The sequence below is a fragment of the Suncus etruscus genome, chromosome 16 (genome assembly GCF_024139225.1).
Source record: "Suncus etruscus isolate mSunEtr1 chromosome 16, mSunEtr1.pri.cur, whole genome shotgun sequence".
Lineage (NCBI taxonomy): Eukaryota > Metazoa > Chordata > Mammalia > Eulipotyphla > Soricidae > Suncus > Suncus etruscus.
Genome location: NC_064863.1, coordinates 60255246 through 60282914, shown reverse-complemented (window position 1 = coordinate 60282914; position 27669 = coordinate 60255246). Strand labels below are relative to the sequence as shown.

Sequence of the window (27669 nt, the reverse complement as noted above, 5' to 3'; positions counted from 1 at the left end):
GTCATTATACAAGCCAGATATTATTACTATATGTCACACTGCTTAAAATTAGAGGGGGGTTCACAGTAAGCTTGATATGGAAAAGCCAAATACTTTTAATAAATATAACTTCCTGTTGTTTCTGAACTAGAAAGTCAGCAACTTATATGAACAAGAAAAATTAGATTATTCACAGAGCATCCCAATTGTACAAAACTGTACCTATTTTTGATGGAAATAATGTTTCATCATCCAACTGGTCCTGAACCCAGGTCATCAGGTAATCAATATACTTTGGTGCAGAGCACTTAATAGGCTTCTTTATGTTTGTTCCATCTGCCCAGTGATATTCATATCTGGATTAAATTAAAAACAGATTAGTATATAACCATCCATACACATGTACATTTTAATATTATATTCATATGTGTACTATGAACATATATATGTTTGAATCAAATTACTCCTTCCAGAAAGAATTTTTGCACTTGGCATTTAAATGTATTTGGACTAGTTTGCATTTATCACAATTCAAACTAATCCTGTTAAATTCATTTCTGGTTGTTTTGTTTTTTGTTTTGAGGCCACACCCAACCCAGCGGTGCTCAGGGATTACTTTGGCTCTGTACTCACTCCTAGCTGACTCAGGGGACTATATGTTATGTCAGGGATCGAACCCAAGTTAGCCACATGCAAGGCAAGTGCCTTACCTACTATACTATCTCTCTGGTCCCTTGTTTCAGGTTTTTTTGTTTGTTTTTGGGCCACACCTGGTGACACTCAGAGGTTACTCCTGACTATGCACTCAAAAACCGCTCCTGGCTTGGGGGAACATATGGGATGCCAGAGGATAGAACCGCATTCCATCCTAGGCTAGAGTGGGCAAGGCAGACACCTTACCACTTGTGCCCACCACTCCAGCCCGTTTCAGATTTTTTAATGTTCTCCGACATTTAAGTGTTCTTACACAGCTTTCCTTCATATAAAACATTTCCTTTTTATTTATTTTTTGGTTATTTTGGGTCACACTCGGCAGTATTCAGGCATTACTCCTAACTCTGCACTCAGAAATCACTCCTGGCAGGCATGGGGGACCATACGGGATGCTGGAATTCGAACCAACATCCATCCTGGATCAGCTGTGTGCAAGACAAATGCCCTACCGCTATGCTATCTCTCCAACCCCCAAACATTTCCTTTTAAAAACCATATATTTAAAAGGGACAAGTATATCTCTTTTATGTGTCTTAGATATATTCCCTTAACAGCTATAACTCTTATTGAATATCCTCTTATATAGTGAAAAAAAAAACCATAAATTACATAGTAAAAAAAATAGCTAACATCTTCAATTCCGTAATGAGCATCTTAACTCTTTATGATTATCGTCCTCAAAAAACAATTATTGGGAATGGTGATAGTACAGCAAAGAGGGCACTTGTCTTGTATGCAACAACCCAGGTTCAATCCAAAGTACCTCATGTGGTCTAGTCCCTCAGGAACTACAAGAAGTGATGCCTGATGCTAAGCCAGGAATAAGCCCTGTGTACCAAGTGTGAACCAAAAACAAAAATAAAAACAAAAACAAAAAACGAGGGAGGACAAGAAAAACATTTGTTTTTGAGGTCAAAGAGATAAGATGAAGTTATAGAGCTTGCCCTTCAATGGATGACCCTGTTTTGATTCCCAGCATCACATAGGATTCACTAAGCACTGCCAGGAATGATCCCTGAATAGAGCCAGAAGTGAGCCTGAATACTCTGGTTTGACTAAAAAAAACCCTCCAAAAACAGAAAGAGAAACAAAAATGATAAATATATGTTTTATTATAGAAAATATTTTGTCTTTTAATTTTTGTATTAAGAATAGAGAACAAGGGGCTGGAGTGGTGGCGCAAGCGGTAGGGTATTTGCCTTGCACACGCTAACCTAGGACAGACCGTGGTTTGATCCCCTGGCGTCCCATATGGTCCCCCAAGGGAGGACGCCAGGAGTAACCCCTGAGCGTCACCGGGTGTGGCACAAAAACCAAAAAAAAAAAAAAAAAAAATAGAGAATGAGGGGACCAGAGTTATACAGTACAAGTGGGTAGTGTTAACCTTGCTCACGGCCAACATATAATTCCTAATTCCATATAGGATTATATGGAATCCTATATGATCCCCTGAACCTGATAGGCATATGCTCTGAGAGCAGAGTCAGGAATAAGCCCTAAGCACTGGTGAGTATGGCCCAAAAGCAAACAAGCAAACACAATGAAAAATCAAGAGAACCAGAATGGGTAAATGTTAAAAATAAAATAATACAACTTTAAAAATGTCTCAAACAGGGCTGTATAGCAGGTAAGTTGCTTGCCTTACCTGGCCAACCAGGGTTTGATCCTAGGTATCTCACTGGGGTCCCCTGAGCCCCGCCAGGATCCTTAAGTGCAGAGTCAAAAGTAAGCCTTATGCACAACTAGGTGTGGCACAAAAAATAATTTTTTAAACAAAAAATAAATTAAAATGTCTGGGGGCCGGAGAGATAGCATGGAGCTAAGGCATTTGCCTTGCATGCAGAAGGTCGGTGGTTTGAATCCCGGCATCCCATATGGTCCCCTGAGCCTGCCAGGAGCGATTTCTGAGCATAGAGCCAGGAGTAACCCCTGAGCGCTGTCTTGTGTTTCTCTCATGTGTTGCTCAAGAGCACTTCTTCCCCAAATATGCAAATCTCCGCCTAGATCACTAACCTCTAGAGTGCTAGGGGTGCCAGGTCAACACAGCTATCCAAGCAACAGCACTGTTCTACTAGAAAAGAGAAAGCTGCAACCATAACTGCACTAACTCCAGAACCAAATATTGAAGTTGTTTTTAAATGCTACTTATATTCAAAATCTTTTAAAATACATTCAAACTTTGAGATCAAATGGCTTTTATCTTTTTACCCTTTTTGTTTAAAAACTGATTGTCTTTGTTTCTTGTTATTGATCCTATTGTTGTGCTCCTTGGGGGGGGGGGTCATTGGAATATGCTGCAATGCTCAGGGACACACATGGTACCAAGGTCTCCTAACAATCTCTTGAGTCACATTCTAGTTCCTAAAAGTTGACTGGATTTTTTTAATTAGCTAGATATTTCTAGTAATAGTTTTGAAAGACCAAAGGAAATAAATAAGCAAATAAAGGAAAGACAGGATAGAAGGTCAGGCTAAATAATCTAGAAATAGTTGACCACTAAAGGGGATGCCAAATAGAGACACTACATGGTCATAAACTCTATTCTAATCTAAAAACTGTACAATAAAGTAAAAACAAAGAATAACATAAACAATGTTTACTTTGGGCCAGCTGACATCACTGGACAGCTTTCCTCTGTACAGAAATCTGTGATGGTTCCATAAAGCATGTTGATCTGATTGAAGAAATCAACAGCTGCAAAGTAAACATCAATTATAAACAGAATGATAGAAACAAAATTTAACTTTAATTTTTTCAAGTAGAATACTAAATACATCAATATCCTCTCCGTATAATCAACAGATAAAAAACAAACAGAAATCATGATGTTTAGTAATGCTGAAATTAGGAGTTTCTATTTACTAGTAATTGACTCCTTATGTAGGCAATAAAAGAAAATACATTTGGGAAAAAATATTTGCAACATATACAACTGGAAAAAAAGAAATCCCACAGATCAATAAGAAATATAAAACAGTAGAAATATAAGAGTTTGTAAGGGAATGTCCCAAAAGTAGTTTTCAGATTATTACAATGTATATGAAAAAATGTTGGCAATCAGGAAATTTCAAATGAAATTTCAAATTTCAGTTTTTTAAATGTGAGCTTCAATTCTATAGTCATAAAAAGGACTAAAATTTATTTGAAAAGACAGAGAACTAAGAATATCCAACATACTCTTTCAAATTAATTTTTTGAAGGGCATAGATGCCAAGAAGTGGTATCACTGGGTTTTTATGGGAGCCTTTTTTCTAATTTTTAGAAATCTCCTATTTCTTTCTATAGAGGCTTAGCCAGATGATATTCCACCAACAGGGAATATAAATGTAAACTCAGCTTTTCACCTAAGAAATCTTTACAAACCCCAGATATAGAAGCATATAAAATAGGCATGTATATACATTTATATATTTATACATTTGTTATATATAAACATTTATATATATAACATTTATTGATAATCAAAACCATTTTTTAAAAAAAGTTTTTTGAGACACACCAGGACTATGTTCAGGAAGTGCCCAAGGGGCTGTATGTGGTGCTAGGGAAGAATTCACTTCAGCTGCATACCAGGCAAATGCGTTACCCACTGTACCATCTCTTCAGCTCTTAAAACAAATTTTTCACAAATTATATATAACCTATGGGGTCATGCCCAAAGTTTAAGAAGCTAGACTTTTTTTTGTTTGTTTGTTTTTGGGTTTTGGGTCACACCCAACAGCGCTCAGGGGTTTACTGCTGGCTCTACATTCAGAAATCCCTCCTGGCAGGTTCGGGGGAATCATATAGGATACTGGGATTCGAACCACTGTCCTTCTGCATGTAAGGCAAAAGCCCCACCTCCATGCTATCTCTCTGGCCCCAGAAGCTAGGCTTTCTATATAGAGCAAGCACTCTTGATTTCTAAAGCCCAAATCAACACAAATATTAGATCTACTAAAACTATGCATGACCCTTAGATCTATCAGAGCCTCTAGTGATCACAATTAGGCAAATTTACTTAATCCTGGTTACTGAATTTATAGGCTAAAGAGAATAAATAATTTGAGGTTTTCTTAAGCATAAATTATTTTGTTTGGTTTTGGTTTTGGGGCCACATCCTGCAGCACTCAGGAGTTACTCCTGGCTGTCTGCTCAGAAATAGCTCCTGGCAGGCACGGGGGACCATATGGGACGGCGGGATTCGAACCAACCACCTTAGGTCCTGGATCGGCTGTTTGCAAGACAAACGCTGCTGTGCTATCTCTCCAGCCCCATCTTAAGCATAAATTATAGAAGTAAACAGCTTCCCTTTGGTGAAGGAAAAATGTTAGAATAATAGCTTATATAAACAATTTATCTGACACAAACTCTCGATATTATATAAAAATCATATTTTCTTATCTGAAAGGAAACAACACTAAATGCATAATTTAAGTGTGACATATAGATCTTCTTAAATGGCATTCCTTAGTAAGTATTTATTTAAAATTAATTTCATTATGCAGGATCAGTGGTAGATGCCAGCATCTCACACATATGAGATGTGCTTTCTATTAATGAGCAACATGCCTAGTCCCTAAAAATGTGCTTTTAAAGTAGGAAGCTGAGGTTCTGAAAGGTTAATTCTTTTTTTTTGGGGGGGTGGGGTTGGGCTACACTCAGCAGCATCAGATATCGCTCCTGACAGGCACGGGGGACCATATGGGATACTGGGATTCGAACCATTGTCCATCCTGAATCTGCAAGGCAAATGCCCTACCACTGTCCTATCTCTCCGGCCCCTACTACCATTATTTTTCATCTAACAAGTGAGCTGAAACCAAAAGGGCATAAGATAATAAGACACCAATCTCATCAACAATTTCCCTTCACTATTTAATGTTCCCAAAATATTTACTCAATCATTACTGGTAAATGGAAATACCTCTGAAATCTCAATTCCTATTTGTTTTAGGAAGTATCTTTTGGGATCATTACAATAAATAAGAAAATTTTAGAATCAATACTTCAGTCAAATGCTGTTTACAAAACAGAATTTGTGTTCTATGGAAAATTTTCTAATGCATCAGTTCAAAGTAATTTTTGTTCATCTATAATTGGCAAGTGCTTCTGATATTTTAGAAGTTCTGACATTCCAGCCATTTCAAAAGTACAGATCATTCTGGCAATTGAGATAGAAGACACAGACAGACAGTAATGATTTGCTATTATACTTTCAAATTACAATCTCATGTAGTATGAAATCTCCCCTTTTAGTTTTCTTTTTTATTTTTGTTTATAGACCACTCCTAGTGGTACTCAGAGGGTTACTCCTGGCTCTTGGCTCAGAAATTATTCCTGGCAGGCCTGGGGGTCATATAGGATACCGGGGCTCAAACCTGAGTTGGCCACATGAAAGGCAAATGCCCTACCTGCTGTGCTATCACTTGGGCCCTTCTTTTAGTTCTCTTAAATTAGTAAGTAACTTAAACAGTACAAAACACCAAAAAAAAAAAAAAAAAATGATGGGCACCAACTCTTCCCAAGCAGACTGCTCTGGCTGACAACACTGGCGTTTTCCAGGAATGAGGACAGGCAGATTCCCCTGACTGCCTCAAGGTCCACCACGCCAGACATAAAGGGTGAGCTCCACAACTTAACCTATCAAACTACCAAGTAACCAAATTTGTTCCAGATCTATAGATTTTGTACCATACAGCCTCATATGTGGCTGTGTGACACCACAAAATTGCACTGTAGTGTCAAATCAGTAGGATCAGCAAATCTGGTGGGAAAGTTGCACTGAAGACCACCAAGGTGCCTAAACAGTTTCCACAACCCAGTCCTTAGACAATGACTTTAGCAATACCATTGACAGATATAACAATTATTTCAAATTGATTCTTACTAAGTTTTGATAATTCCACTTGCCTCTGTGTTGTAAAACAACAATATAAGGTAAATTTGCTTGTGCTTCCAAGGGAGCAAGTTAGGATGGTGGGTGGGAAACTGGGAACAATAATGAGGAAAGATCATACTAATGGTGGGATTGGTGTTTGATTATTTGGTGCCTGAAACAACTGTAGTGGGAATAACTTGGTAAATGAGGTTTTTTTTTAAATTTTTAAAACAGCACAAAATACTAAGATAATATATACCAAATATACTCGAGTATAAACTGACCGTGTATAAGCCAACCCCTCTCCACAATTTTACCCTAAAAACTGGGGAAACCTAGTGGCTCGAGTATAAGCCAAGGTGGAAAATGCAGCAGCCATTGGTAAATTTCAAAAATAAAAATATATACCCAAAACAATTACAGTAATTGAGGAATCAGGCTAAATGTTTTCAATATTTTTTGCTAAAGAAAAACTGTAAACTAGCAACAACTTAAACAATTTAAAACTTTAAATAAAGTTCAGAAAACTATAGCTTAACAGGTAACCAAGCTAAGTCACAAAGGTTAAATCCTTCAAAACTGATTCCTCCTCCTCCTAATCTGTATGTCCAGAGCTTCAGCTATATCAGATGTCATCATCACTGAGTTTACAAATATCATCATCACTGCTGTCGGTCTCATACAAAGCGCAGAATATTGTGGGTTACATAGTTCAGTGGCATACAGTTCAGTTTAGCAGCCTACTTCTTCAGCTCAGCAGCAACAAGTGGACTGAGCTGAAGCACAGCCCCCTCCAGCAGATGGCAGAAGACAACTGGAGACTATCTGGATTTGATTTGGTGCAAGTGCATTGAATCAAATAACCTGTATGACCTGAGTATAAGCCGAGTTTGGGTTTTTCAACACAAATTTCAACACAAACTCGAAAAACTCGGCTTATACTCGAGTATATAAGTACATAAATAGGAATTAATTCTGCATATATATCCTTTGAAATATCACGAAGCATCTTACAACAAGCAAAATGAGTTTTATCAATAAAGCAAGTGAATAGTTTTTCTTTTATTAAATACATTTTCTAGTTCTAAGAGAATGGTGCATTATAATACTCCTTGCATAATATGGGTGGCAGCTCAGTTTATATCAAACCATAATAAAATTCATTAAGTCCAACAGAAACATCATTTTTTCATATTTTGGAGTCATACCTGACTGTGCAGGAGTTACTTCCTTACACTTGTCTCACACATGTTATACATGCCCAACAGCCCCAGAGGCTGTCTCACCAGCCCTGTTTGCTTTTTTCCTTAATCAAAGCCTGGGCATTTAGATGTTAAACTTAATTAACATCTTCAATTAAATTTTTTTCACAAGAATCAAAAGTTTTCTCTAATTATTCTGTTTCCTTCACTAATATTTAAAAACCCTGAATACTGGGAAAGGGAGAGAGTTCAGTAGGTTAAGGAGTTGCACACAGCTGACAGAGATTCAATTCCCACAACACATATATCCGCCAAGCACATATAGGAGTGATCCCTGAGAGCAGAGCCAGAAGTAAACCCAGAACAAAAGGTGTGGCCCCCAATTTTTAAAAAATTTTAAGCCCCAAATATCAAAAAGTACTACTTTTAAGGATTGGAGAGATAGTACAGGGATTAAAGCATTAAGATACCAGTTTGGTGCTCGCTTCGGCAGCATATATACTAAAATTGGAACGATACAGAGAAGATTAGCATGGCCCCGGCGCAAGGATGACACGCAAATTCATGAAGCGTTCCATATTTTTTAAAAAAAAGATACCAGTTTGATGCCTTGCATCACATGGCTCCCTAAGCACAGAGCCAGGAAGAGCCCCTGAGCACTACTTTTATTTTCCTTCCTTCTCTAAGCTTATTTCCTTGGAATATTATTTATCTTTTACTTATGTTTTTTTGGTGGGGAGGGGAGAGGCTGGGGCCACACTTGGCAGTGCTCAGGAGTTAGTCCTGGATCTGCCTCAGAAAACACTCCTGGCAGGTTTGGGGGACCATATGGGGTGCTGCAGATCAAACCTGGGTTGATGCTGGGTCGGCCATATGCAAGACAAACACTTTATTCACTGTGCTATTACTCCAGCCCCAATTTATGTTTTTCTTTCTAGGAGCTAAGAATATCTCAAATATAGTTTACTATTTTCTTAAGATTATGATTAAATTGTGTTTTTAAAGTATAATTTAGAAAAAACTGATTGTGCTTTTTGTCTAAAAGTGGCAATTTAGCATAGTGATGAAAAAGTATACAGCACAGAAGCAGCAGTACTTTTTTTGTTTTGTTTTTGTTTTGGGTCACAACCGGCAGTGCTCAGAGGTTACCCCTGGCTCTAGGCTCAGAAATCGCCCCTGGCAGGCACAGGGGACCATATGGGATGCCGGTATCCGAACCACCGTTCTTCTGCATGAAAGGCAAATGCCTTACCTACATGCTATCTCTCCGGCCCCAGAAGAGTAGTACTTAAGAGCATTTGCCTTGTATGTGGCCAAACTGGGTTCGATCCCCAGCACCCCATATGGCACCCCAAGCCAAGCCTGGAGTGATCACTGAGGACAGAACAGGTGTGGCCCAAAAATTAAAAATAAATATATAAATCAAGTACCCACTACATAGCAGCTATAGTTCTATAGATAAGATCAGGTTCTGTCATACTTATATGTCATATGTCATACTTAGATGACCTGATAAATTAGTAATCTTTCTTCTCAGATTCTGTATCCATTAAATTTGAATAATAGTACCTTCATTATAAGATTATAAAGATGAAATCAAGTAATTCATGTAGAAAGAACAGGATACCAGACACATAAATTAACATTTCATAACTATTATACATTATCATTATTACATTTAAGACATTAAATGTGTGCTTTCTATTACATTATAATTTTATAAAACTCCATATACAAGTAAAATAATGTAAAAGCTAAAATGATAACATTAAATTTTACTATGCTAATTATATTAGGTTGCTAACTAGATCTTAAAACTGTTATAACTTTAAAACAATGCAACTGTGTTGAGAAAGAGAAAGGCTACTTACTGTTTACTGCAACCCACTCATTTAAATCTTCTCCTTCAGGAAGCATGACAGCCATCCGAAGATTGCCACTGCCAAGTGTAGCTTCTGCATGTTTTAAGAGTTCATATTGATGAGACCCCTCTGGAATGTTCTTCTTTGGTTTAAATGTTTTAGAGGACCGGCTACCACTGTAAAAAGAAATAGAGATATACTTTGTTTATGTGTGTTTGAGTTACTCCTGGCTCTGTGCTCAGAGATCACACTTGGCTGTACTTAGAGGACCATAAATGTTGTCAAAGAATAAACCTTAATTAGCCACACACTAGACCACTATATTCTCTGATTCAACACATCAATACTTTCTTTTTCTTTTTTCTCTTCTCTTTCATTTTATTTCTTTTATTTTTTTAATAATATAATTTTTATTTTGATCATAGTGGCTTACATATTGTTGACAATAATATTTTAGGTACATATTTACATACAATCAGGGGGGATTCCCATCACCAATTTGTCCTCCCTACACCTCCGTTTTTGTCCTACCTCCCAAATCCTCTTCCCTCACCCCCAGGGCTGCTAGAATATTTGGTCCCCTCTGTACCTAGCCCACTATTTAGTAGTCTTGCACTTGCTTGGTCTTGGTGCCTCCCTTTTTCCCCCTCTAACTGGGAGGCAGGACTAGCTAGTTCAAGTTACGTGGTTTTGTTTGAAGAAGAGAAGAGCAATAAACTGGGGTAAAAGTCTAATATGCCGAAAATGGGCGGGATCCTTCCTGAGGCTCTCATCATCGATTTGAGAGATGAAGGAGAAAAAGAAGGTGAAAGACTCCACCAGTACAAAAAGAAGTGTAAAATATCCAGTGAGGACTCCAACAATAACGATAAGCACCACAAAAACAAACAAACAAACAAAAAACGCCATGGTCTTGAGATAAGAAACATGGCATAGCACATAAAGAAAGAAAAGAAGAGAAAAAAAAAAATAAGTATAACTGGGGACAACAACTTCAATAACCACACCCAAACAAAGAAATTGACCAAAAATAGATAGGTAAATAAAAATAATAATAATAATAAAAAATAAAGATAAAAATCATATATAAAAAATAAACAATGTTTTGTGCTTTTTTTTTTCCTCCTGCCCTGGCACATAAATATTGGGGTCATTCGAAAAGAAATTCACTTGGCCTAAGAGATATGGGGTTTCTCCGTCCTTGGAGTATAATGTCATGGGATTAACTATAGACTCTGTTCAGGATCATTTACTCTCCCGGTGGTGCTTTTGTGGCAACACATCAATACTTAAGACATAAATTTTCAATAGACTCTACAACAATCTGTGGGGTCCTGGGTTCTGAACAAGGGGGGGATGCCATTTTGTAAGGACCACAAGGTATAAGCCATATGCTAGGTTTCCACAAACTTATTTCCATTAACACTGTCCCAAGCTATCTGGCCATATCAGGTAGCCTATCAGGGAAGGACACATGGGAGCAGTAGGAAGGTACCCCTAGACAATAGCCAGTCATTTTAAAGATCACCAAAAAGCTAGAACCTCCCTTAGATCAATGGAATAGTATTCAGAGAAAGTTCTCCAGACACACAACCAGTTAATCTTTAATAAAGGGTCAAAAAATGCAAAATGGAGCAAGGAAAGCCTCTTCAACAAGTGGTGCTGGGACCACATGACCACATCTCAGCCACATGTAAAAAAGCAAACTTAGGGGGCCAGGGAGATAGCACAGTGGTAGGGCATTTGCCTTGATCGCAGCCAACCCAGGACAGATGGTGGTTCGAATCGAGGCATCCCATATGGTCCCCCGAACATGCCAGGAGCAATTTCTGAGTGCAGAACCAGGAGTAACCCCTGAGCACTGCCAGGCGTGACCCCCCCCCCCCAAAAAAAGTAAAGCAAACTCAGACCTCCATCTAACACCATGCACAAAGGTCAAATCCAAGACCTTGATATCAGACCCAGAACCAAAAGGTAAATAGAAGAACACATAGGTAAAACACTCTCATGACTTTGAGACTAAAGGCATCTCCAAGGAGGAAACAGCACTGTCCAAACAAGTGGAGACAGAGATAAACAGATGGAATTGTATTAAGCTGAGAAGCTTCTGCACTATTCATCCAATACCCACCAGATATGCAGAGCTGTGGAGTCGGGCTCCAACTCCCACTCCAGGTACCCAAAATTTCCCCAGACTCCCCCTCCGACTCCACAATCCTTCAAGGGGCTAATAAAAAAAAATGCACGCGCGCACACACACACACACACACACACACACACACACACACACACACACACACACACACGACACTGACAGAACTTAACAAGGAAAAAATCATCTAAGCCATTAACCCCTTCAAAAAATGGGGAGAAGAAATGAACACTTCCTCAAAGAAGAAATACAAATGGCAAAAAGACACACGAAAAAATGTTCCACATCAGTAAGCATCAGGGAGATGCAAATCAAAACAACAATGAGGTACCATCTCAGATCACAGAGACTGGCACACATCAAAGAACAAGAACAGGGGCTAGAGAGATAACATGGAGGTAAGGCATCTGCTTTGCATATGGAAGGGTTGTGGATCAAATCCTGGCATCCCATATGGTCCCCTGAGCCTGCCAGGAGCGATTTCTGAGTACAGAGCCAGGAGTAACCCCTGAGTACTGCCAGGTGTGACCCAAAAACAAAAACCAAAGAAATGGAAGGAAAAAAAAAAAGAACAAGAACAATCAGGCCGGCAGGGATGAGGGGAGAGAGGAACTCTCATTCACTGCTTTGTGGGAATGCTGTCTAGTCCAGCCTTTATGGAAAACAATATGGAGATTTCTCAAAAAACTAGAAATTGAGCTCCCATATTATCCAGCAATACCACTCCTAGGGATAAGCCCTAGGAACACAACACATAAATGCCTTCTGTATACCTATATTCATTGTAGCACTATTTGCAATAGCCAGAATCTGGAAACAGCCTAGATGCCCCTCAATAGATGAATGGCTAAAGAAACTGGTACATATACACAATGGAATACTATGTAGCCATAAGAGATGAGGTCATGAAATTTTTCTATACATAGATGTACATGCAATCTATTATGCTGAGTGAAATAAGTCAGAAGAAGATAGACAGAGAATAGTCTCTCTGATCTATGAGTTTTAAGAAAACTCATGCAATTTTCATCTATGGCCCCTTGGAATATCCTTGGGTCCATGTGACCCGATTTTAAACACTAACTTGACGCATCACTAACACCTTATATGCATGTTTGTAAGCACGGACTCCAGTCCCGGCCCCTTCTCAAATGTTGGAGACTAGTAAGAGTGTAGTTCAAGATGAGTGTGCCAACATTATCAGACAGTAACCTCCAAACAAAAAATTACAGCACAAGATTATAAAATTCAATTTACCAGATCACTAAAGTTTAGGGTGATAAAGTTTAGAGTGATTGGGTAGAGCATTTGCCTTGCATGTGACTGACCCAGATTCAAGCCCCAACATCCCACATGGTTCCCTGAGCACCACCAGGAGTAATTCCTGAGTGTAAAGACAGAAGTGGCCACCCCTGAATACTGCTGGATGTAGCCGAAAAACAAAAACAAAAGTTTAAATTTCAGGAATTCTCAAATAACAAACAGGTCATTTTCTAAGACATTGAAGACTCCTAATAATGAGTTTCCAAAGTCATGTTTTCACAAAACCTTCAAAAGTAGGGCCAGTGAGACAATTCAAAAGGCTATACACATGCTTTGTATGCAAGAGGCAAAAATGTGATCCTTGGCACTGTGTGATTCTTTGAGCATTGCTAGAAACGATTCACAAGCAGAGAGCAAAACCAGTTGTGCACCAGGCCCCAGGTCAAAAAAAAAAAAAAAAATCACAGAACTGAAATGAGTTACAATTGCTGTTTTTGTCACTCCATCATAGTTCTTCCTGGGTTAAAATGGTTTTCTGGTTCTATTGCTAAGAGAAATAAAAATAATTATTTAGTTTAAGTTTTTCAGGATATATACAGCTTGCAATTATTTCCATGCATAATTTGAACAGTCAAGTACTGCCTTATATGATTTACTCTAAGGGATGACAGGAGTCATCTAGACATGTTTTCCAGAAAATATTGAGACAGATGGAGAACAATGCACTTCAGATTTGGAAAAAACAGAGCCCCCAAACTAGTAATAGTCTTAAATTTTACATGACAATACAAAAAAATAACCTTTTTCTGTGAATTTGAATTTTCTAAGCTATCAATAACATTTTGATCAGAAGAAAAAGTAATCTTTGGGGCCGGGCGGTGGCGCTAGAGGTAAGGTGCCTGCCTTGCCTGCGCTAGCCTAGGATGGACCGCGGTTCGATCCCCGGCATCCCATATGGTCCCCCAAGCCAGGAGTGACTTCTGAGTGAATAGCCAGGAGTAACCCCTGAGCGTCACCGGGTGTGGCCCAAAAAACCAAAAAAAAAAAAAAAAAAAAAGAAAAAGTAATCTTTCTAATCTCTTGACAAATAAAAATAGTAAGCTTATTTTTACAAATTACTGGCAATCAAAAAGTGATGAGCAGCTGTAGGGATAGTACATCGAGTAAGGCTCTTTTGTCTTGCACACACAGAACCAGGTTTGATTCCTGTCACCCCAAATGGTTCCCTTGACCCATGAAGAATAATCTCTGGGCACAGAACAAAGAGTAAACTCTGAGCACCAATGGACATGGCTCAAAAAAAAAAAAAAAAAGTAGTGAATGACTAGGCCAGAGTAATAACACAGAGGGTAGGGAGTTATTCTTGTACCCAGCCAATCCGGGTTCCATCTCTATCATCCTATATGATCCCCTGAACCTGTCAGTAGTAATGTCTGAGCACAAAGCCCTGAGCACCACCAGATGTGGTCCAAAAAAAAAAAAAAAAAAAAAGAAAAGTGGTGAATGGGGCCCAAAAGGGTTAGTGTATGTCTGGCCTCAAAAGGCCTCAAGTAAAAAAATAAAATAACAATAATAATAATAATAAAGGCCTCAAGTTAGATCCCCAGGCATCAGAAAAACCCCAGAGTGCCAGGTGATGGTTCCCATGTTCCCTGAGTATGGTTTAGAAGCCCTCCAAAATTCCACCCCCGAACAATAAGGAATGAGGTGAGGCAGAGAGTTAGTACAGAGGTATATTAAGGAACATTGAGAAGTATAAGGACCACAACAGTGGAACTTCACAATATGTAACGAAACTGAGCTCAACTCCAAATGCAGCATGGACAAGAGGGTACCTTAAGAAAAGGACCAGGATGGAGGATTAATTTCTAAGAGGAAACAACTAGGAAGGTATAGAAGTATGCATAAAATGACTGCATCACATAGGAACATGTTACATATATAAATTTAAAGATACCCTAACAAGAACGGAGACCAAAGATGTTAATGATGATGCAGAGAAAAAGAAACCTTGGTCCACTGCAGGAATGTAAATTAGAACAGCCTCTAATCTGTAAACAGTACAGATTCCTTTTTCAAAAGGAGGTGAGGGTGGAAAGGTTAAGTCATGGGGAAGGTTGCCAAGGAAGGCATATGGGCAAAAGTGGCCATCTTGCAAACATGAGACTGGTGAGACTGAAGGTTCAATCCCTGGCACCAACTTACTTACTTGACTGAGTATGATGCCAGTGGCTCTGCTGTTTGGGTTTTCTTTTACTACAACACAGTATGTAATCTATAATTCATCGAAAGAGCACAGCAGAAAGTGTGAGAGCCTTAGCAAGCACCGATACCAAAAATGACAATACAGCCCATGAGTGTGAGTACTGCTGAACTGGTGTGCAAGTGCTGCAACCAAGTGTGAGTGACTGCTAGTGACTGCAACAAAAACGATAGGGGAAAATGCAGAGAAATAAGTAAACAGAATGGAAATGTCATGATCTGCAGTGTTAATCCAAGGCATTTAGCCAAAGAATATGAAAACATCGATTCAAAAAAGTCACACATCAGAGCAGCATTATTCAGTTGCCAAAACTAAATCAGCAGATCACTAGATAAAGAAGACATTTCAAGTTACAGTTATGAACAGATGCTGATTTAGACAATCTTAGAACTGGGTCTGCTTCCCACAAAGCGTAGAAAATACCCTTAATTTCCAATTACATGACTTTTTTTTCTAAACTTTAAATGACATTCAAGGGGATAACAGTATCTTAGAACCTTCAATTGTAACTAGGCAATATAGTCTAAACAAATATTAATGTTTCTACCTGCAAGTTAAAATCAACATATCTAAAAAAAAATTTTTTGTTTGTTTGTTACTGGCAACACCTGACAACACTCATGGATTACTCCTGGCTCTGCACTCACAAATTACTCCTGGCAGGCTTGGGACCATATGGGATGTCAGGGATTAAACTGGGTCAGCCACATGCAAGGCAAATTCCCTACCTGATGTGCTATTGCTCCAGCCCCTTCAAATGTTTAATTAAAAAAATTAAATCAGAGTCAGAGAGATAGCACAGTGATTGGATGTTTGCCTTGCACTCGGCCAACCCAACAGACATAAGTTCGATTCCCGGCACCCTAAATGGTCCCCGAGACTGCCAGGAGCAATTTCTGGGCACAGAGCAGAAGTAACCCCTGAGCCCTGCCAGGTGTGGTCCCCAAATCAAAAAATATAAAATAAGGGCCTGGAGAGATAGCACAGCGGCGTTTGCCTTGCAAGCAGCCGATCCAGGACCAAAGGTGGTTGGTTCGAATCCTGGTGTCCCATATAGTCCCCCTTGCCTGCCAGGAGCTATTTCTGAGCAGACAGCCAGGAGTAACCTCTGAGCACCACCAGGTGTGACCAAAAAACAAACAAACAAAAATATATATATAAAATAAGATCCCTCTAGGAACCCTTAATAATAATAGACTGGAGATAAGGCACCAGTCCTCAAAATAATGCTGTGCTGACTTGAATTTTAACAAATCGGTTTGTTGTTCACTGACTCTAAAATGCAGTTTCTAAGAAGGCCAGTTTAATATTTAAGTAGGGTATGTTAAGAAATTAAGGAGAATGGAACCAAAATATATAAGCAAAACTATAGTGGCAGAGAATTTGGGGGGGGGGGTCCACACCCGGCAGCGCTCAGGGGTTACTCCTGGCTCTATGCTCAGAAATCACTCCTGGCAGGCTCAGGGGACCGTGTGGGATGCCAAGATTTGAACCACTGTCCTTCTGTGTTTAAGGCAAGCGCCTTACCGCTGTGCTATCTCTCCGGCCCCATCAGAGAATTTTAAAATAAAACAGCTATTTTTGCTAAATTACACATTACAAAATCCTAGTAAACAAATTATTTCTTTGAAGAGCAGAAGATAATATGGCTGGCTCATCTGCAGAGCACATTTTCTAAACTCTGGGCCAGAGTTGGGAGTCTTTTTTCTGCAAAGGGTCTTTACCTATTTGTATCATTCAAATGCTATACAATACAGGCAGATTGTATGTAGACCACTAAAAGAAACCAGGAAGAGCATGTGTCTTCCATCATGTACAAGAGTCAGACCTCATGACTTTGAGGCTATATATGACCCCTGGACCTGATGTTTCCCTCTCTTATTCATAGTAATACTAAAAAAGTCACCATTAGAGGGGCCAGAGAGATAGCATGCAGAAGGCTGGTGGTTCGAATCCTGGCATCCCATATGGTCCCACGAGCCTGCCAGGAGCAATTTCTGAACACAGAGCCAGGAGTAACCCCTGAGCACTAATGGGTGTGACTCAAAAAACAAACAAAAAAAAAGTCACCATTAAGGTGGGAGAAATAGCACAGTGGTAGGTTGTTTGCCTTGCATGTGGCCAACATAGGACGTACACTGGTTCGATTGCCGGCATCTAGATGGTCCCCCGAGCCTGCCAAGAGTGATTTCGGAATGCAGATCCAGGAGTAAACCCTAAGCGCTGCCGGGTGTGGGAAAAAAAAAAAAGCCCAAATGTCACCATTAATGATTTTGATTGCTCAACTGATAATTCTATGTTTATACTGTATACAGGTATGTTATAGCATTATCTATTTCTATGCAATTTATGCCTATTAATATCCAATAATACTACAACTATTCAACAATTCCCATCAAATTTCAATTTGAGAACAAAAGAGTTAAGACAGAAATAGCAGAAACAAGAAAATTCAAGCTTTCTATCAAAATAATAACAATAATGCTACCTGTTTTTACTCAAGGTACTTATATTATTCAAATAATGTTTGCTTACCTTCAAAGTCCTCACTTAAAAATTTTTATTATTATTTTCTTTTTTGGTTTTTGGGTCACACCCAGTGATGCTCAGGGGTTACTCCTGGTTATGCACTCAGAAATTGCTCCTGGCTTGGGGGACCATATGGAATGCTGGGGGAATCGAACCGCAGTCGATCCTAGGCTAGCGCGGGTGAGGCAGATGCCTTACGGCTTGTGCCACTACTCCGGGCCGGGCGGTGGCGCTAAAGGTAAGGTGCGCCTGCCTTGCTTGCGCTAGCCTTGGACAGACCGCGGTTCGATCCCCCGGTGTCCCATATGGTCCCCCAAGCCAGGAGCAACTTCTGAGCACATAGCCAGGAGTAACCCCTGAGCGTTACCGGGTGTGGCCCAAAAACCAAAAAAAAAAAAAAAAAAAAAAAATTTTAACTTCAAAAGAATAAGAGCATGGGCTAGCAAGATAGCTTCTTAGGCTGAAGTACACATCTGGTAGTTAGGAAGCCTGAGTTTAATCCCTGATATCCCAAGTATCCCAGTATCTCCAATATTGCCAGAAGTGACCCAAGAAAACATGGAGCCAGGAGTAAGCAATCCCAAGACCTCCTAGGTGTAACCAGAAAACAATATTTATCATAATAAACCTGCAAAAACTGGTTATGATTTAAGTAATCATAAATGGATAATTTTCAAAAAGTTAGTAATAGGGCTAGAAATGGGCTGAACCCATGTTTTATATGCAAGAGGCCTGGGCTCAATCCATAGCAATCCACTTGATCGTCCTCTCCTCCCAGGCGCCAAGCCAGAAGGAGCTCCTGGGAACAAGTGTAGCCCAAAACACAAAAACAAATTAAAAAAAAACTAGTAACAACTATTGTTGGGATAGCAATAATGAACTATAAATCACTACTGCATGAACTTCAATTTATTGAGGGAGAGCTTTTACATTCACCATCTCTAATAGTTCCAAACATGTCTTGAATATTGCTCTAAGCAGGTTCAAAGGAAAACATTTTATTAGTGTCACACTCAGATCATATACAATGGAGTCTCAGGTTGCTTTCATCCTTTATATATGGCTGAAGTACATACTAGAAGAGCAATGGTGGCTGGATGCCAGCCAGGGCCCAAAGCCACAAAAAAGTGGTCAGACAGGGTTAAAGAATATACAGAGAATTGAGCAACTTCACATTTTCAGGAGAAGGGGAGTTAGGTTTCTCACTTTCAAAAAACTATAAATAAATTTAAGGGGACAGACTAGAATAAACCCTTTACAAGCAGCTGGTTTAGAATTATAGACATTGTTGTGAAACAATTCAGTTAAACTTATGATAGAGGAAAAAAAATATGGGTGCAAATGTATATAAATATACATTTTCTGGCACTATCCAATAAGAGATTCTAGAAACTAATAGCACATGGATAGTACTGAGCATACCTATTACCTAGATTTTGGTTTATATAACTAATATTGTCCACTGAACATTTCTCTGTCTCAGAAAAATGGCCAACTCAGAGCTGCACAAGAGAGATTATTGGATAAATTTAGATGACTGGGTTATGCCAAAGAGTAAAGTGCTACTCAGAGAGCCAGGATACAGAAGTCAATATGAACAGGGCTCCTCTTAGCCAAAAGGGCGTTTGCCTTGCATGCAGCTGACCTGGGTTGAATCGTAGGCATTCCATATGGTCCCCTGAGTCTACCAGGAGCTATTTCTTTCTTTGGTTGGTTTTGGGATCATACCCTACAGCACTCAGGGGTTATTCCTGGCTCTGTGCTCAGAAATCGCTCCAAGCAGGCTCGGGGGACCACATGGGATACCGGAATTTGAACCACTATTTGTCCCGAGGCAAACAACCTACCACTGTGCTATCTCTCGGGCCTCTCAGGAGAGATTTCTGAGCACAGAGCCAGGAGTAACCTAAGCATCTAAGGGTGTGGCCCAAAAGCCAAAAAAAAAAAAAAAAGATCATTTGAACACCAAATTAAAAAAACATTTTTAATAATTTTGGGGTGTGGCCACATCCACAGCACTCAGAGGCTATTCCTGGCTCAAGGATAAGGAGTTGGTCCTGATATTGTTCAAGGGACCATGTGGTACTGAGAACTGAATCTGAATCTCCTGCTTTGCAAAGCATGTATTCCAACCACTGAGTTATTTCTCCGACCCATAACAACTTTTTCTTTTTCTTTTTTTTTGTTTTTTTGGGCCGCACCTGGTAGTGCTCAGAGATTACTCTTGGCTCTGCACTCAGAAATCGCTCCTGGCAGGCTTGGGGACTATATGGAATGCCAGGGATTGAACCCAGGTCCATTCTTGGTCAGCTGCATGCAAGACAAATGCCCAACCACTGTGCTATAAACTCCAGTCCCATCATACCAACTTTTTAAATAGAAGTCCATACACCATACAGAAAAAAAAAAAAGAACAAAGAGTGGCCAGAGCGGTGGAGCAACAGTAGGGTGTTTGCCTTGCACGTGACTGTCATATGACGGACCGCAACTTGATCCCCTGGCATCCCACATGGTCTCCCAAGCCAGGAGCAATTTCTGAGCTCAGAGCCAGGAGTAACCCCTAAGTGTCACAGTGTGTAGCCCCAAAAAGTAAATAAATAAAAAAATAAAAGAGTAATTTCTTCCTCCCAATAATAAATGCAGTAGTAGTTGATGGCTTTACAACATGGGCTACTATCACAGTATTAACACTGCTGTTTTTGTTCTGATCCCTGATGCCATACAAAGTGAAGGCAAAAAAGTATGTCCCCTACCCCCACTCCCAATGAACATCACAATTAAGTGTACAAGCACTTACAACAACTAAAGAAGGGGAAGAAAAATGGTGGGGGAAATTTTTTTAAGAGAAGACAGTGAACTAGAGAGCAAACTCAAAGGGTTGGAGTACTTGTTTTCTAAGTAGGAAACCTTGTTTCAATCCCTACTATCCCTGATCGCCTGAGCAATGTGACTCCCAAGCACACCAAGTGTGGTCCAAAACAAACAACAAAAAAAGAACCAAGGGAAACTAAAACTAGTGGGTAAATTGCACTGTCTCAAAATAGCTCCCACAAAGCATTACACAGAAGAAAATAAAGATATAACTTGAATCTTAATAAAAACTTTAATCAAAATATCACCTCAGTAACAGAAAAACATGCACTTGATAAGAAGCTAAAAAAAATGCATCATTTTTGTGATATTTCTGCTCCAAAAACATAACCAGGTCTAACCATAAATAAATATCAGAATAAACTCTAGCAAAGGAGAAATCAGAGCGATAATACAGTGGATAGGGCATTTGCCTGGCATGAGGCCCATCCAAGTTCAATCTCCAGCAACCTATATGGGTTCCTTAAGTCAGCCAGAAGTAATTCCTAAGCATGGAGCCAAAAATAACCTCTAAGCACTATTGGATGTGGCAAAAAGAAAAAAAGTAAAATCAGCCTTCAACTACTATAGGATATTCCACAACATGACCTGCCCACAATCTTTAAAAATGTAAAGGTCCGGAGTGGCCAGAAGGATAGCATGGAGGTAAGGCGAATGCTTTGCATGCAGAAGGTCCATGGTTCGAATCCTGGCATCCCATATGGTCCCCCATGCCTGCCAGGGGAAAGGTCCTGGAAGTCAAGGAAAAAACTGATCATTTCAGAAAGCTATAGACACAAAACCGAATATATACACGATTTATAACTGAATCCTTTTTTGAAGATATCATGCAGCAATTAATGAAATTAAATAGGGGCCTCTGGATATGAACACATATGGATTCTTTGTGCTTCTCTCTTCTGGATATATTTTTTGGGGGGATGGAGGGACCACATCCAGCTGTGCTTACTCCTGGCTCTGTGCTCAGGGATTCCTCCTGCAGGAGTTCAGAGTAGCTTAATGCAGTGCCAGGGATCAAACCCAGGTCAGCTGTGTGCAAAGCTTCTCTCTTGCTCAAATCTTCATTATGCTTCACAACTTTTCTAAAAATCAATTATTTTTTCTAAAATTAAAATTTAAAAACCCGGGCCCGGAGAGATAGCACAGCCGCGTTTGCCTTGCAAGCAGCCGATCCAGGACCTAAGGTGGTTGGTTCAAATCCCGGTGTCCCATATGGTCCCCCCGTGCCTGCCAGGAGCGATTTCTGAGCAGACAGCCAGGAGTAACCCCTGAGCACCGCCGGGTGTGGCCCAAAAAAAAAAAAAAATTAAAAACCCTTCTGCAAACAGGTTCATAGTTAATTATAATTTAATTAACTAAACTATAAAAGATGGTTGAGGCCAGTGAGATAGTCCAACAAATAGGGCATTTATTTTGCACATGACTGATTTAGGATCAACCCCCAAATATGATTTCCCCAAGCACCAACATCTCTGAGTGTAGAACCAGGACTATGTCCTGAGCACATAGGGTGTGGGACCAAAACAAACAACAAAAAAGATTGTTTTAGGTTAAATGATACAGAATGTGCTTTTTAAAATAACTAATTTCTGGCTTGTTCATCAGGCCCATATTCTCACTTGAACATATATATATATATAGCACTTACATATATGTTTCCTTGCTGTCTATTTCCATTTGAAGAAGCCTGGGTTCTCTCTTGAAGATATATCCCCTATTTCTCTCCTCTCACATTTCCTCCCACTTGCAAATTAGTTCAATAATATCTTTCAAAAAATAATAACTCACTTTGTACAAGTAAGGATGTTGAAGCAATAAAATCACTTAAATTTATGTTTGAAAAATGCTTAGGGGGCCGATGATGGTAGCTTGGACAATTTGTCAAAAGGAAATGAGTAAACTTATTCCACTACTAAATTTCATCTATTCCAAAATTCTACAGTCTACTATTATTAAACTTCAAAATGGACAATCACTTAAGGCCAATGACAGTACAGCAAACAGGGTACTTGCTTTGCACGTGACAGATCCAGGTTTTATCCCAGCAACCCATATGGTCTCAAACCCCATCAGGAATGATCCGAAAGCCCTGAGTACCACTAACTGTGGTCAAAAAAATAAATGAAAAAAGACAATTACAGGCAATTTCTTCTGATGGAAAGTCCATTTTACTTTAGTCTTTTAAAGATATTTTGTTTATGTCCCACTAATATTATCCATCTGTTTATGAAACCTTCCTCCCAGGAGGTAGAGGAGTGGTCTGAGCCACACCCAGCTGTGCTCAAGACTTATTCCTAGCTCTGTGCTCAGAGGAGCACTCCCAGCAGTGCTGGGGGCCATATACAGTACCAGAGATTAAACTGGGTCAGAAGCATGCAAAGAAAACACCTTCCTTATCTGCTGTACTATTTTTCTGGCCCCCTTTCCTTTTTCCTTTTTGTTTTTTTTTTTTTGGGTCACACCCAGCAATGCTCAGGGCTTACTCCTGGCCTATGCTCAGGTGTCACTCTTGGCAGTGCTCAGAGGACTATATGTTGTGCTGGGGATCAAATTCGGATGAGTAGGATGCAAGGTAAGTGCCTAACCCACTGCTCTCTCTTCTCAGGCCCAAGTATTTCATCTATTACAAAGGACTATAAACTATCATCTCCATAGTCACACAACTTACACAAAGTCTTACACACAGCAGGTGCTAAGGATATGTTTAAAAATCTGAGTATACAAAGTTAAATGAGGTTCCTTGAAGTTTTCTAAGGCACCATTTGTCCTAGCCAGAAATACAGATTCAGTGCAAATTTATACTAAACTTGGTAAAAAAAAAAAATCTACACAAAGGTATTATTTTACTGAAGCATATCCTCTAACTACACTCTGAAGATTACCTAATCTACCTCAGCTCCCTACCCAAAAATCTCTACCCTGCTCTACTTTTTTTCCACATACATACAACCACCTACCATATATTTATTGATTTCAAGTGTCTATGGGCACATATCAAACCATAATAAGCTCCACTAACGTTGGATTTTTTGCCTTTTTTCTTCATAAATGATATTCAATACAGTGCCTAGTACTGCAAATAAAAAAAATTCTTTTAGTCAAGTCTTTCCTTCTATCTTACATCCTTCAGTAGTTATGACTCATGAATTTTACAACCCTATCTCACACTACCCTAAATTTCTGCAGCTCCAACTACTTATAGTGAACTTGCAAATAAAATTGCAAAAATTGAAGGGTCTTTGTATTCAATCCTAAGCAGAAATTTCTATTTTCTCCCCTCACTTATAAGAAATAATTCAGATCAACCCACAGTATCCCATATTGTCCCTCAAGCACCTGCAGGAGTTACATCCTGAGTGCATAGCCAGACAAAAGCCCTGAATACCACCAATGTGGAGGGAAAAAAGAATAGGGCTGGAGAGACAGCACAACTGTAGGGCGTTTGCCTCCAAACTCCAGACCCAGAACAGACCTTAGTTAGAATTGGCATCCAAAATAGTCCCCCGTGCCTGGGAGCAATTTCTTTCTTTTTTTTTTTTTTTTTTTTTTTTTTGGTTTTTGGGCCACACCCGGTAACGCTCAGGGGTTACTCCTGGCTATGCGCTCAGAAGTTGCTCCTGGCTTGGGGGACCATATGGGACACCGGGGGATCGAACCGCGGTCTGTCCAAGGCTAGCGCAGGCAAGGCAGGCACCTTACCTTTAGCGCCACCGCCAGGCCCAAATGAATGCGGCTCTTTGCCTCTTCTCATTCTTTTTTTTTTTTTTTTTTTTGGCCCATACCTGTTTGACGTTTAGGAGTTACTCCTGGCTATGCGCTCAGAAATCGCCCCTGGCTTGAGAGGACCATATGGGATGCCGGGGGATTGAACCGAGGTCTGTCCTATGCTAGCGCTTGCAGGGCAGACACTTTACCTCTAGCGCCACTTTCCCGGCCCCCTGGGAGCAATTTCTGAGCACAGAGCCAGGAGTAATTCCTGAGGACTCCAGGTGTGGCCCAAAAACCAAAAAAAGGACAAAATAAACAAAACTTTTTTTTTTCACTTTTAGTAATCACTGCTATGTGGTCTTCAAAATTTAAATTACAGGAGGATAGAACTACCAAAATCAAATATGTTGGGTCAGACCCAGAGTGACAGTGGAGCAGTAGGGCATTTGCCTTGCACACAACTGACCAGGGACTGACCCAGGTTCGATTCCTAGCATTCCAAATGGTCCCCGGAGCCTGTTAGGAGTGATTTCTGAGCACAGAGCCAGGAGTAACCCTAAAGACCTACTGGGTATGGACAAAAAAAACCCCAAAAAATCCTAAAACAAACCAATAAAATATTGGGTCAACTTTTCTTAGATTGTTTAAAACATGAAACAAATATGAGACTACAATATCACCTGCTACATATCACCTGACTAAAACATTTTACTTTTTAGTTCAAATAGTTAAATATATATATATATGTCCCACACACACATTAGCTTTAGCAAGATTTTTCTTAGTTAACATGCTTCTAGAGAAATTAATTTGTTATTCATTTCTATATGTAGTCAACACTGAATAAAGTAAAAGTAGGATATTGTAATAGTTGTATTCAGAAAATACACCAAAGCCTTCTCCCTCCCCAAGTTTATAAATATGGTTCTGCATACATTTGAGTTCAAAGAAGACCCACCTAGCTAAAGAGTAGCAGCCATTGTACATCTTCTACACTATTTCAAAGACATAGCTTTTAGATTCTAAAGCTTTTAAATTCCTGAAGAAATAAAATATCAACACTGCACATTATTCTCAACAGAAGAAGCTTCCAGCTGAGCTGTCTGGATATGTTCATTCCAACTAAAATAGGAAGCAAAGACTTTCAAGAAGCCAACCAGTACTCTCAGCTAGTACAACCAATCTAACCAACTCAGAGGGGACTGGCCTAAGAGAGGGGTTTCCCCAATCTCAAGAGTACCTGGCATGTGGGCATTGCATGTTAGAAATTTCAACAAGTCGACCTGCCAGTTAACCTACTTTTGACACCCTGTAAAGAATTGGTTTCCCACGTATGAGTATATGAAAATAAAGCCTAGTTCAATTGTAAGGCTCAGGTGTCAATGACACGACTACATAATCATGGAAGAAAACAAGTCAGAACAAAAATATTTAAAAGCTATTCTCTCCACAGTGAAGGAATGAGTGGAGGAGTGGGGTGGGTTTTAATCTGTGAGTTTTTTATTAACTTTCAAGTAACCCTTTCTCAAGAGGTTTTGTGTGTGTTTTCATTTGCGTTTTGTTTTCAGGTCACGCGGTGTTCAGGGGTGACCCCAGGATCTGAGCTCAGGGATCATTCTGGGCGGTGCTAGGGTGACCTGTAAGAGATTCTGGGGATCAAACCCGGGTGGGCCACGTGCAAGGCAAAAGCCCTACTGTAACCCTCCAGATTACTTGAGGCTGGTCGAATGTCTCCCCACATTCCATTTATCTGGGAAAAAAAGGAGGGGCGAGGAATAAATGAAATAACGACCAGTGCTAAAAAAAAAAAAAAAAAGGTGATGCTCTGGGTCAGAGAGATAGCATGGAGGTAAGGCGTTTGCCTTGCATACAGAAGGTCGATGGTTCGAATCCCAGCATCCCATAGGGTCCCCGAGCCTGCCAGGAGCGATTTCTGAGTGTAGAGCCAGGAGTAACCCCTGAGTGCTGCTGGGTGTGATCCAACCCCCCCCCCAAAAAAAAGATGATGCTCAAGCTAGTATTTACAAATGACAACTTAAAGGAGTAAGGGACCTGATCAAAGCAGGGGCCTTTCATCACCCAGACCCTATCTCTATCTGGTGCCTATCTCAAAAGACAGAGAGAGAGCTCCTAGTCTTGGGGATGGGGTTGCCCCAGGAAAGTCAAAAAGGACTTGTGCGCCCCCCACCCCAAAATCCACATTAACCACCAGCAGATCTGATTTGTTTGGGGTGTGCCATGCTCACACAACCTGTCATCCCAACCCACTTCACATTCCTTCCTTGACACCAAAGAGAAGCTCAAGGCTGCTGGTATGACCTGGTTGGGGGGAGAAAAAGAAAAGTGAGGGGGGTAGTAAGTAAGGCGCCCTCACTTCTGTGCTTGGGACACAGAAGATTTAAACCCACCAGGAGACACAAGAGAAAAGGCCTGCGAGAAAAGAGACGGAGCCAGGAGGGCGCCCTTAAAAGTTGAGGGAAGCAAGGCTGGGGTGCAGGGGAAACACCCCCCTCGGGCATTGGGGCGTGCCATGGGGGAGGCTAGGCAAAGCAGTGTGGCTCGGAGCTAGAAGATTGCAGGCGGCCTGGGCGTGCTGTGCTGTGCTGCCCCTGCGATCGCTTGGGCCGGGCGCCCTCTCGCAACCGTGCCAAGCCCCGGTCCCGCACACAAAGCGTGGGCCCTGCCCGGCTACTCACAACAAGAAGCTCATGTCGGCCGCGGCGCACGAGCTGCGGGGCCGCACGATCGGTCGCGAGGACTCAGGACGGCGGCGGCGGCGGGCGAGACCACAGGCACTGACTGGCAGGGGCCGGGGCGCGCGGGCGCTTCCGCAGCCGCGACTGGTTCAGCCGAGCCGGTTCCCCCCACGGCTGGCGTCGGGGCGGAAGTGGGAAGTGCGACCAGCTCCAGCCGCTCCAAAGAGAGGGGTATGGGAGGGAGGCGGGGAAAGGGCTGTCACAGCCCGGCCACGCCCCAACCACGCCCACCGCGGGAGTGTTCTCGCGAGACTAGCGCTCGCTCCCTCCTGCCCCCCCCCCGCCCCCCCGCGCGCGATCTGAGCACCTTCGCTTCGCGGCTCCGGGCCACCACGCCCAGAGCACCGCGTGCTCCTCGAGGATACACGGCTCCTCTGGCCCCGGAAAATGACGCAGAAGGCGAGGAGCCGGAAGCGGAGGGACTCACTCAGGGTTCAAAGGTCAAGAAGTGAGGGCCTGGGGGCCGGAGAGATAGCATGGATGTAGGGCGTTGGCCTTGCATGCGGGCGG

The 27669-nt window shown here is 40.8% G+C and overlaps 1 protein-coding gene and 1 non-coding gene across 2 annotated transcripts in view; one reads left to right on the top strand and one right to left on the bottom strand.

Moving 5' to 3' along the window:
* Positions 1 to 27161, bottom strand: part of MOB1B (MOB kinase activator 1B) — a 31079-nt gene extending 3918 nt beyond the window's left edge. Inside the window, exons 1-4 of the mRNA XM_049789922.1 lie at positions 27100 to 27161; positions 9627 to 9793; positions 3294 to 3387; positions 202 to 335 (exon numbers count right to left, since the gene is read on the bottom strand). Of these exons, the coding sequence (XP_049645879.1) occupies positions 202 to 335; positions 3294 to 3387; positions 9627 to 9793; positions 27100 to 27113 (409 nt within the window). The 5' untranslated portion in view covers positions 27114 to 27161. The remainder of the gene's footprint in view (positions 1 to 201; positions 336 to 3293; positions 3388 to 9626; positions 9794 to 27099) is intronic.
* Positions 8233 to 8339, top strand: LOC126032959 (U6 spliceosomal RNA). The gene has a single exon (XR_007504118.1). It is a non-coding gene; the product is annotated as a U6 spliceosomal RNA (small nuclear RNA).
* Positions 27162 to 27669: the final 508 nt, after the last annotated feature.